Source organism: Erithacus rubecula (genome assembly GCF_903797595.1).
Source record: "Erithacus rubecula genome assembly, chromosome: 1".
NCBI lineage: Eukaryota > Metazoa > Chordata > Aves > Passeriformes > Muscicapidae > Erithacus > Erithacus rubecula.
This window is the reverse complement of record NC_136658.1, coordinates 67153764-67165957: the sequence shown is the minus strand read 5'-3', so window position 1 is coordinate 67165957 and position 12194 is coordinate 67153764. Positions and strand designations below refer to the sequence as shown.

At 39.3% G+C, this 12194-nt stretch overlaps 1 protein-coding gene across 8 annotated transcripts in view; it reads left to right on the top strand.

Moving 5' to 3' along the window:
• ENOX1 (ecto-NOX disulfide-thiol exchanger 1) overlaps window positions 1-11163 on the top strand; it is a 354516-nt gene extending 343353 nt beyond the window's left edge. For all 8 annotated transcript variants that reach the window (XM_079300896.1, XM_079300891.1, XM_079300892.1 and 5 more), the window contains 3 exons: window positions 4126-4228; window positions 7157-7242; window positions 10208-11163. In XM_079300896.1, coding sequence (XP_079157022.1) covers window positions 4126-4228; window positions 7157-7242; window positions 10208-10339 — 321 coding nt within the window. In that variant the 3' untranslated portion in view covers window positions 10340-11163. The remainder of the gene's footprint in view (window positions 1-4125; window positions 4229-7156; window positions 7243-10207) is intronic.
• The last annotated feature ends 1031 nt before the right edge of the window (window positions 11164-12194 follow it).

Here is a 12194-nt window from a genome sequence, read left to right as displayed (position 1 = left end):
CCATAGGGAGAAAAAAGAAACCAATAAAGGAGGGAAAGATCCAATATCTGGAGCTTTTTGATCTACTAGAGCCCTGGAGTGCTGAGCTAACCTTTTGTACAGGATCTGTGACCACCTTCTGTAGAATATCACCACATCTCCTACTTTTCAGGAGCTCTGTGTCTTTCTCTGCATTTCTCTCAAGAGTCACTCTCTCATTTGCTGTCTCCAGTGTTAGACCCAGCTGCTCTCTGGACAGTGAGACCAGGCAACTTTTGGAGCAATATATTTGCCCATGTCTCTTCCAAAAGAAGCCAAGATACTTGAGTGAATGATGAAAATCAAACTTCTCTTCCATCTTACAGCCAGGCTTTATACATGCTTGTGCAAAGCTGCCATGTATGACTCTCCACAGCTATCTGCTCTGTGTCAATGGTGGTGTCAGAGATCTGCTTGTGGAAATTAGTAGTCCATGGGATAAAATTGGTTTTTGCTGTCCTCTGTTTCATCCAGCAAGTTCTCCTGAAAGTTTTCTAGAAAGACTCTGTGTTTCTCCCTCCCTGGCTCAAATGCAGGGAGCCCTGAATCAAAATGCTGGTCCCAAGGGATATCTGCAGAACCATAGGGATTGCAATACCATGAGGCAAATTAATGTCTTTTCATCATCAGCTGATGGATTAAAGTGTCATTTGAAAGAAAAAGCTCTAAGATGGCAATGGTGAGAGCATCACAGAGAATGGTTGCATTCATAGTGAGCAGCTCTGGAGCTGTTGTCATCAAATTGGTCCTCTTCTTTTTCCAATACCTGACATAATTTGTGAATAATAATTAGGACCAGGTCCCTAATGATCTCCAGGTGTGATTTAACCTGGATTAAGCCTTTCACACACTGTGTTTAGTTCTCACAAGGTCATTTCATTTCTAATAAGTACTGTTTTGCACATGCTCAGCTGTGTTCTTGTCCTTTAATGCAGTAACTGACAGATGGTAGAAAAATATTCCTTTTATAATGAAACCTGCTGAAGGAGACTGCTTAGGGCCTCAGAAAATATAATTTGCCAAATAAAGAATGGTCTTCAGGAAAGAAAGGGAATGTAATGCAGCATATATTAAATAATTTTCCTCAGGCATCTGGTGATCATTGGCTTTTTCTTATATCAGGGAGGTGACCTAACTGTTTTTTTCCAATTATTTATTGCCTCATTCACCTTTGTGCTCTTAAAAGTCTTGTTTCTGTGGGTTAACATAAGTAGTTGTTCTAAAAAAGTGTAAATTAACTGCATGAGGGTTTGTAAAGGCTTCATAGGTACCAGATTTGTATCTGCAGTATGCTGTCAGATTCTTAAGGTTTCCACTTACGCTATAATTAGCCCAGTTTCTGGGTGAATTTCACACCCATTTTTTAGACCCAATTATGCAGTTTCTCTTAAACCACTATTAATTTCAAGCAGCATTGCTACTGAATTCTGATCTTCTTTATGTGACTATGCACATGCTGTATATTTGCATGGCCTGTGCAAACTCCTTTTGGCCGCTGAATACATCCGAGTGATCTAATTAAATATCTTCTGTGAGGCAGGTAGCATTGGATAACAGAAACCTCTCCTTTTAAATCCTCCAAGAACCTGCAACTTTCTTCCAAAGCCAGTGGTTTGCTGAGTATCTGTCACTCATTTCCTCAGGCTTCCCCATAAAAAACACTTTTACTCTTTTATCCTCTGTTCCAACATAGAGCTAAGGAAGAGTTGATGTGACTTCCTTTAGCATCCATTTACACTGTCCTATAAATCATACAAAACGTTCTGCACAGGCTCAAATCTAGGCATTAAATGAGAATCCATCTGTTTGTTGCTCCCAATGGGATTATGGTTTCTTTCTCTGCATCACTGCTTGACAAAACTTCTAATCCCACCTGAAACTGCGAGTGTGCTGTGTTTGGAGCCTGTTATATCAAATACACATCTCTCTGCTCCCACCTTCCCCTCTCAGGAATTGCTATTTTTAGACTGCTTTTCTATCTCTGATGAAGTCAACGTTACATCCTAACCTATACAAGCTCTGGTGGCATATGCTGCTCTGCTTTTCTGCTGCAGTATTACCAAATCTGTCATCCAGCTCTGTTCTGTCTGTAACCCCCTTGTCATTACTGCCCTCTTGGAGAAAGTCATGTAAACACCTTTTATTTCTGTTTCTTGCCTGGGTTTCCTTTCACTGCTTTTGGATGTCATGGCCAGCAGTAGATCAGAATTTGCATTAGTCTTTGGCTCTGCCAGGAGGCAAATCAACACTGCTGGACATTCAGAGCATGCTGCTGCTATGATGTGCCTCGTGCATTGCAATACTACAGGAGGGTTAGTGTCAAGGTGATGCAGCTGCCAGAGCACCCAGGAGCACCATCATTTTGAGAGGGGACCACTGCCAGCTCTCGAACTGCAGACTCCCTAAACTAAAACAGACACTAAAAAGCTGTTTTGTCTCTACTAACTAAAAAGCCAGCAAAGGCTGACACGTGCATGACAACACACAGATCTGTGGCCAGGAGAAATGCCTGAGTGGCCATTACAACTGCAGCAAACCCCAGTGCACCTCACAGCTCGTTCTGTGTGAGCCAGGGCCTGTCAGAGCCCCTTGCTGCTGGGGCTGAGGATGCAATGTTCATGTGTGTCACTTATGTGCACACAGAGTTCCTTAGCTGGCACAGCTTGTTCTTCTTTGTGGCACGAAGAAGGAGCACTTAAACCACGATGCATCGGCAGCAGCACCCAGGAGCAGGCCTGTGGAGAGCACAGACACATCACTGGGGGATTTGGGTGATGCTGTTGTTCCTTTTTCAATTAAAAATGAGGAAGTGTGTAACTCTTTTTACCAGTCTCACAGACTGGGAAGCCTTTAGTCATCCATAAAGTGGCACATTTGACATATTTTGGAGTTTTTGCCTTTTTTTAGCGTGGATTATTCACACCTTCCAAAATGCCTCAGAGCAACCCAAGCCAGTGTCCCTCTTTACTGTCAAAAATGCTTGCCAAAAATTTTGGAGCAAGGCACCACACCATGGGTATGTCGTACATGAGCTGCATCATTATACCAAATAGTACATCTTTGCTTGCATTTAAGGCTGCCCAGTCCCACACAAGCTCCAGCAGCTCACCTTGACTCCCTCAAACAGAACAAGGGCATCATCCCTTCCCAGTCCCACCTCACATTGCCGTGTCTCCAGCCCATGCTCTCTGCCTCTGAGGTTTTGCATGGAGCTGCTCAGCACTTTGCAGAGCAGATGCAGCACTGTGAGTCACTGCCTCACCCAGGAGAGAGTTACTGCACATTGGCTGCTCCATGGAAACTGCCCATGATGTGCTTGAAGATGGTGCAATGCACTCTGAGGCCACTTGCATGCCTTGGAAATTATTTATTATTACATATACCCAGTCTCACAACTGCCTGGGTACTGTCAATGGAGCGTCTGCTATGTGATCTCTCAGATGAAATTTAGGTGGTTCAGGACACCTGATTCCAGAAAAAAAGAACTCCCAAGTAGGAGCCTTGTTTGCCCTTCAGATTGGTGCTCTTTCAGTCCCTTAAACAAGATCGTTTAATGCAAACCACCTGTTAGGAATGGTCTTCCTGAAGTGTGCCAACTCCCCAAACACGCCTGAGAATTGTTTGGGCTGGCCCAATGCCATGCCAGGCACTGGTTGAAGAGTGTAGCAGGGCAGAGGGTTGTGCTCTAGCAGCTAGAAATGTTGTTAATGGCTGCTGAATTTACTCTTATGGCTGTAGCTGAATGTCTGCATCCATGTTCCCTGGAGGTGCTCTTGGTTTGCAGCCTGAATTGCTGCAAAATGTGAGTTTTCTGACCATCCCCACACTTTATGGCACAATCTCTTCAGCTGTTGTAATGAATAAGCACTAGTAACAAAGTTATTACTTACTCCACAAGCAAAATTTCTCTTCTTGGCAGCACTTGGCATAAAGGTAGTTCAAAATGTGTCTTAATATTCTGCAAATTAATCAATTATTTATAATTGTCTTGTCTTTAGATGTGAATTAAAGTAATGATTTTTTTATAGACTTGAAAGGATGAAGACAAGTTTAATTGAGGTAAATGAAATCTACATGACCACCTGTTTGTTTTTTTAAACTTTATAGGAAATCAATGTATTGACAGTAGCATTGGTCAACCAGGACAGAGAAAAAAACTCAGAAAAACGAAGCCCAGGTCTAAAATCAGAGAAAGAGGCACTTTTAATAGGTAAGATAACCCCAAAGAAGACTTTTGAGAACAAAATGCCTTCTAACAAGTTTCTGTTTTGCATATATGCTTACATACATCTTTGTGCTAATACAAGTAAAAAAGAAAAATAGACTTTTTTTAAAATCTGTAATCAAAATGGCTTTTAGTAAGAAAAATCCTAAAATACTAGTGAACTTTGCCCTTCTGAAAAATTCTGCAATTTAATGAAAGGATTTCAGGTATGAAGAAAATTGCAGGATCTGCATTTAGTCTTGAAGCATGAATGTCTAATGACTTTATTTACATCAAGATTTAGCAGGCCAGAATTGTATGGCTTGTTATATGATTATTAGACAAAGTGGTGAAGGAGAAGGGGATGGAAATAATATTAGTAAACTACCAAGCAAAAGTACATACACTGCATGTATTAAGCAAGCCAGATTTATGCCTTTGACATTAGGTAAGGGAATTAGCAATATGAATATTTATAAAGAATACCACAAGGACTGTCATACCCTTTACCTAGAATAAAATTTTTTAAATAAACTCTAAAATACTGCCTAAAGCTAAAGCTTATAGGCAGTGGGCCAGCTAACTGGTATCAGGCATTTAGCCACACAGAGCTGGCTGTACCCATGCTACCCTTGGAGGGAATATACCCCATTTAGACCCCTGCATATTTTGGATTTGGTTTCAGTGGGGTCAGTTTTCAGGGAGCACAAAGGCCTACAAGTCCAAAGTGTACCCTAAGGCATGGCAGCAGAAATGTTGACCTGAAAGAACAGGTTTCATTTCTTTGGTTTGGTCTTTTCACAAATCAGTGATATCCTGATAAATAATATCTTAGTTTAACTCATTTTCATCACCTAGGCACCAAGAAGATTACTGGTTTATTGCTGAGGCACAGATGCAGCAATTCAAAGTTCAGCTCAGACCAAAGAGGTCATTGGAAAGTGAGGAATGTATTTAAAATTTTAAAAAGCTTAGTGCACAAACTCCCTATGACCAGTGAGAAGCAAAACAGTGGAATGTACAGAAATGTATGACTTGATTGAATTCTGCTTGTTATAATTTAATCTGAAACTTTTAATTGCAGGGGAAAGTACTTGATCTTTTCATTCTGTGGGAAAGACAGCAAGCATGGGATCTTAAGAACAGAATAGCAAACTTTTTTTCTAGGTCACTCAGTATTTGACTGTAACAAACAATGGCAGTGTCCCAAAGTGGGTCCTGTACATCTGCTGCTCAGTGGCACACTCAGATAAACAGAATAACCTCAGTTCAGGTATTACTGCTCATAATACTCCCACAACTGACTCAGAGTTACAAGATGAAAGATTCCTCAAGATGGATTTCATGTTTTCTCTTCTTTTGAGGCATGATCAAGGTGTGACAAGGGAAAATGGGCCTAAAATGGGCCTTGCCTCCATCCATTCACTAAGTTTTTCTGTATTTAAAAAATACATTGTCTTAGAGGAAAAGAACATAAAAGAAAAAAAAATTTATCATGGAACTCCAGTCAATAACTACAAAACATTGACGAATTAATTATTATTTACATTGTATGAAAGAGCTGGCTTTGAATATCCTGAATTGAAAAGTCTCAGGAACCACATAACAGATCCAATGCACTGATGAAATGTGATTTGAGTACAAATTGGATTCATCCAAGTGTGATGGTCTTGGCTTTTGCTTCTAGAGCTCTTGTGTGGTTACCTGTAGTCACCCACAGCACAAAGAAGGTCACTGCTGCTAGGACTTGCCATAGTAAAATATTTAATACATGCCACTCCATATGCAGCACCAGAAGTTTGAAAAGTGGAGGAGGAAAAAAGGTGTTCTTACCAAAGCCACTTTAAAATACATTTAATATTGTTTATCAGTTTCAACCATAGCCAGTACTTGGGGAAAAACAAAATCCAAGATTATCCTAATTCATTCAGTATCAAGAAAGCAATATGGCCTGCAGTACACAAGATACAGTGACCTATTTTTGTCATTTGTAAGCATTTTTAATCCTGGTGTTTATGATTTAAGTATAGGAAACTTCCCCTAGGGTGGTTCAGCTAAGAAGCCCATCCAAAGAGAGTTGAAATTATTTGTTCTGATTCTTACAGTTCAGCTCTCTCCAAACAGCAAGTAACACACATGCCATTTTGTATTTTCACTGCTTGCTTAGAAGAGGAGAAATTGGACACTGCTTTTAATAGCAATACTGATGCCCCAAATCTTGTTTTCTCTGGTCGTCATTATGCTGTTACTTGATTTTCACTGCAGAAAAAAAATCTCTAGACTTAGATCCTGACTCCTTCTAAGCCACTTTTAATTCCCATACCTTTTATAATCATCCTGAGAACAACAATGAAGATAGACAGAATATGCTCTCTCTTAAGAAAAAGTAAATAAGCAAATATGTCATAAAGCATTTGTGTTTTCTTCAGCAGTAGTTAGGGATAATACAGATTAAACACTTTTCATAACCAGCATCTGCATAATTGCTAGAAAAATTTGAGGAAGTGAGGGTTCTGACACTATTGTATGAAACGTTTTCACAACAGAGAATCCAGTGAAGGAGAAAAAAACAGTAATTTTACCATTACAATATCCACAATTTTATATTGGTAAATCAAGCATAAAATTAGTAGTTGAAATGCTCCCAGTAAGGCTTTGTTTAGAAATTCTTTTATTCATCAGTATATTATCTTGGTCACTTACTTGCTAACTGCTGTCATTCCTGAAGATGAGCTATTGTATTTAGCATGTTACTATGACTGTATTAAAAATGTGCTGTTCTGTTATGTTTATTGGGTTGTGCAAGGAAAATAAGAATAATAATTCATACTGAAAAACCTGCAAGAACAGACTCTTCAGAATTATTTTGCCTATTTTAACAATGCAGTATCTGAGATAATTTTAATATTTTGTGTCTGTCTGTTTTTAATGCAGGTATCATATCCACATTTCTTCACGTCCACCCTTTTGGAGCCAATATAGAGTATCTTTGGTCTTATATGCAGCAGTTGGACTCTAGGGTAAAAAAAAAAATTAATCAAAATCTGTTTTCTCTTCAGAAATATTGTATTATTCTTTACTGCAGGTTAAACTCTTCATGCATTTCCATTAGAAAGATAATGGGATATGGGGCTTGGGGGTTTGCAGTCTTTATTCATTTGCAAATTATAGTGCACATGCTTGTGTTGAGGTCTTTGCCTTGCACTGCTTAGCTGTCCTTTGTGGCACAGAAGAGCAGAGCTCTAAATGGCAAAGACTAGCAGCTGATTTTATGACACATGATTCTGAAATATAGCTGCAGAGAAAAAAAAAAAGCAGAGCAAGAGGCAGGTGTGGCCATGGCCATCAAACTGTGCAGTTTTAGGAGATGGCCCTTTATCCTTTGAAAAGCTGTGCGTGTCACAATGTGCTGAACCTTCATGAACACAGGAATGGACCATGTTGCATGTCCTTTGTCTCCATGTGGGAGGAGAGATGACCACATTGAGGAATTGGGTGAATTGGTAATTTCAATGAAGCTGTGGCCAAGACAAGACAGTATTCAAAGTGTTTAATGCATCAATTCATACAATCCACAGCCAATATATACCTGTAGTATAAGATTCTTTGACTTACTTTTTAATGTCGAATGAGATGAAATCAAGCCCTCAAATGTGCCTATTCCTTTGCACTGAATATTAAGCAAGTCACAGGTGAGAAGCTCAAGTGTGAAATTATCAGGTGAATGGTACTCCAGGCACTAAACAGTGGCTCTGCAGGATGCCAGGCTGCAAGAGACACTTAGCAGGGTCACCCTGCAGCCAGCCACAGCTCTGTCCCACATCTGCCAATGCTTGGATGATGGTGCTCCCCCAGATCTTCTTGCAACACAATTCCTTTGATCTTAATATTGTTTTGTTCCTGATCAGCCCCCTCAGCTCATAGATAATCAGCTTCCCATTGATTTGATGGGCTGCTTCATGCTTCTGGACAATCCTGGATCCTTCCTCTGTCTCTATAAAAAATGTAGAGCTGAAAGCAGAGGAGATCCTGTACTAGAAGCTCCCTGGAATTAAAACAGGCTGCGCTCATGAGTGAGGAAGGGTGGTGAATTTTTTAGGCATTCCCTTCAGGCCATGGCAACTTAGGTTTGCTAGTGCTTTACAGCCCACTGCCACCCACAGTGAAAGGGGAATAGGGGATGAGGATAGGAGAAAGAGGTGATAAACTGGTGAATTTCAGTTCTTTTTTAAATATCTGGTTTTATGGAGACCTGATGAATCCAGAGCTTCACACCTTCAGACATTCTTCGGCTTCTCTGGACCCCTGCAACACTTGCACTTTGTGTTGTCCTGTCTGAATCACCCAGTCTGTCCAATCTCCTCAGTTATCATTCAAGTCCTTCTTTAACACAGCATCTGGCTAAGTTTCAACTGCTTTTTCCCCTGGATGGCCCCTTCAGCTCTGTGTCTCTTGAGTGATAACAGCAATCACCCAAAATATGGACTCTGGGCTGCAGCCCTGCTGCTCATTGCTTCTGCAGTGAGCTCTTCAACATTCTCTCTCTGCCCTGCTGTGGTCCCTTCTAGGGCTGTGGGCTCTGCCCTTGAGTTTTGGCTGCCAGGATCAGGCTCTAGACTTGCAAACAGAGCCCCCAAGGAAGGAGCATTGTCTCCATCTCTGCAGCTACCACCAGACCTACCTACTGCATAATAAATACAAGCTGCAAAACTTGACCTCGTTGGTTTATTTTGGAAGCAACTGCTTGTAGAAACAAATTACTTTTTAATAGCACAATCCAGAGATGCAATCTCAGAGATGAATTTCAATTACTTGCCATGGTTAGCCTGTCATTCCTCGCCTGAACAGGAATGATAAGGTCAGCACACCCATGTGGGCTGAGGGCTCAGTGTAGAGCTCAGATACATTGCACAAAAGTATCCAGACACCCACTCCTGCCATGTGAGTACTTAAAAGATGGATTGGATCATGCTGAGGCTTTAGTCTGCCTTCAACATTGAATTTGGTGACACCTTTAACAAATCATTTAATCTTTCTGCTGCACTACCCTCTACAGAAAACTAAGACACAATAGATATTTTCTCATCTTCCTTGGGTGTACTGAGGTATAATTAGCACATTTTACGTTTATATACTGTTTTAAAAAGGAAAGGCTTCACTGTGGAAGGCTTCTACTAGTATGAATAAGCAGAAATATCATTATTTCCAGAGAAGCCTTTCAAACAATGGAGATACCTGTGGATTAGAGGCAGCATCCATAGATTTCTTTGATGTTCCATTTATGACCACCACTTTAGAAGCAGCAGGATAAAATGGCTCATATTCCATGACTCCTAATTTCTTGACTTCCCTACTGATTATACCAGGAAGGTGGCCTTTGTGAAAGTGTTTTCCATAATGAGAGCATCTTGCCTATTAGGAAGGTGAGCAGTCATTAAGGTTTTGAAATGATAAAAACATCCTGACCAATGCAGAACTGAGAGCTTTGCTGCTTAATTCTCCAGGGCTGCTGAACTGGGTAAGACCCAGGGAAGATGGTTCCATGGATAACCAGCCTTCAGTAACAACAGGGAGCTGATTAAAGTCTTTTTGAAAGAGAAAAACACGTAGGCTGAAAAGAAGAATAAGGTCCCATCTGCTTCCTCCTCCTCACAAGAACATCCATGACTGTAGTTTTTAGATGGACTTCTCACCACACTGGCCACAGCCCCAGCATGGCAGTTATCATTGCTTTACAGTGGGATGCCACCTACAAGAGCAAAATAATTCCTGCAAGGAATATGCACTTGCTCTGGGGTCTGGAAAGTATTATCAGGCTAAGGTTAAAAAAAAAAAAAAAAGAAAAAAAAAAGAGAATGGTTGACTGTTTTCATAAGGCTTGGATTCATCTCCCCCCCACCCCTATTATATCTGTTCTTAATGTTTCCTCTTTACAAGCTACAAGGCAGCTTTCTCACTTGAATTTTACCTTTGTTCCTTTCTCAGATCTCTGCAAATGAGATAGAAATGCTTTTGATGAGACTGCCACGCATGTTTAAACAAGAATTCACTGGTGTAGGAGCAACACTGGAAAAGAGGTGGAAGTTTTGTGCCTTTGAAGGAATTAAAACTGTCTGACTGTGACTAGTAATGAAGCTATGCAGAAGAAGAAGAATTCCTAGAGCATGGCAGGGTTATAAAGTATTAAAGTAAAAAGTTTGGGTTTGGGCACATAGTAGTATGTTTTCAAAGTTATCCAAGCCTATTTTAGTTACATTTGTGACGTTCTCTTGTGAGTGGAAATGTAGTTGTGCACCAGTTCCTAAAATAAAATAAAATTTTTTAAAAAAGTTTCCAAATGTGACAGATTGTTTCCTATGAAAACTGAAGAAAGATACCACAGTCATAATGATTTCCAAATACTACATGTCCTACATCTAAGAAAAGCTCATTGAGCAAACAGTGAAGGAGGAATATTGCCCAGTTATGGTCGCTCAGCTACAGCGATTTATATGTAATATGTTGTAGAACTCATTAAGTTTTGTTATAGGAAGTTCTTTCTGTTTAGTAAGAGAATTGAGTAATTTTACAGTGAGGAAAAGCATACCAAAAGAAAACTTGAAGATGTGTCTGAAGTTATTGTATTTTGTAAATTAAGTTATATGCTGTACCAGGGATTTTTGCCTTATTGAAAGAGGCCTGAAAATGTGATTGGAGTCCTCAAGAATGCTTTATCAAGAATATTATTTTTCTAATGTAACTATTCTCCATTACAAGTTCTTTTAACATGGATTGCTTATCAATTTTCATAAACATGTAAATAAGGAGGAAACCAGTGTTACTGTATTGTATTTGGTATGTAACATTCAGGTTTATGCATCAAAATAAATATTCAGTTGCATTACTGTTACAAATTTTATAGCAGATATATTAATTTTTATCAATAAATATGACTTCTACCATATTGTTTGTATAAGTATTTCTTCTGACGTTATTGAATTTTAATTGATCCAGCAAGAGTCTCCTGGAACTTATCTTTCCCTTACCTGAACTATTAATTTCAGATAACTTGGTTAAAGAATTATAAATCAAAAAAGAGCTTGCAATATTAGCTAAGATTAAAATAATTTAAAATACTGGTAGAGGAAATAGATCTTTGATTTTTTTTTTTTTTTTTTCTTTTTCAACTAGCAGACGGGTGAAAAATGAATATATTCAAATTTCCCATTTTCATTGCTGTATTGGGAATGAACTGCTGTGGGTAAGAAACAGCAGTCTCCTCTTTGCCACACCCCTGTTCAGGCACCTAGATACATGTCAGAGTGATATTTCAATAAACAGTAATTAGTGTCAAATGCAGTTAGTAGTCAAGGAACTCTACAACATGGCTTTTTGTGACTGGTGCTTTAGGACCTATTTCTCTTCTGGCATCTACCTGGAATATAGAAATATTAAATGAAATGCTAATTGTGTACAAAAGGGGAGAAGAAAGAGGCTTAGCAGGTCTATTATGGGAAAAAAAATTATGCTTTCAGGCAGTACACACAAAATTTAAAAAATCAAGTACATCTCAATTATGGTTGCTACAGAGCCTGTGATAAGTTACTCAGGTGAAGCTAGTAATTATATGCCCATTATGTTAATGAAAATTAACTCATTTAATCCAAGTAACAACTCCTTCCTCTCTTGAGATCATACAGTTTCATGAATAATTCTGGCAAAAACGTTAGGCCTGACAGCTTGTATTTAGGTACTGTAACATAAATGTGTATGGATGCCACTGAGGCTGAGGAAAAGAGATGTGAGAAAACTTTCACCTCAGCATACTCCATGTCATACTTATTTATTATATTCTCTCCTCCTTTTTTCCCTTTATATCATCATCTCTCTCACAAAACTTCATATCCAGTCAGTCCGAAAGCTTTTTTTTTTTTTTTTTGCTTTTTTTTTTTTTTACAGAACCTTGTAATCTAATCACTAAATTTGTTTTGCA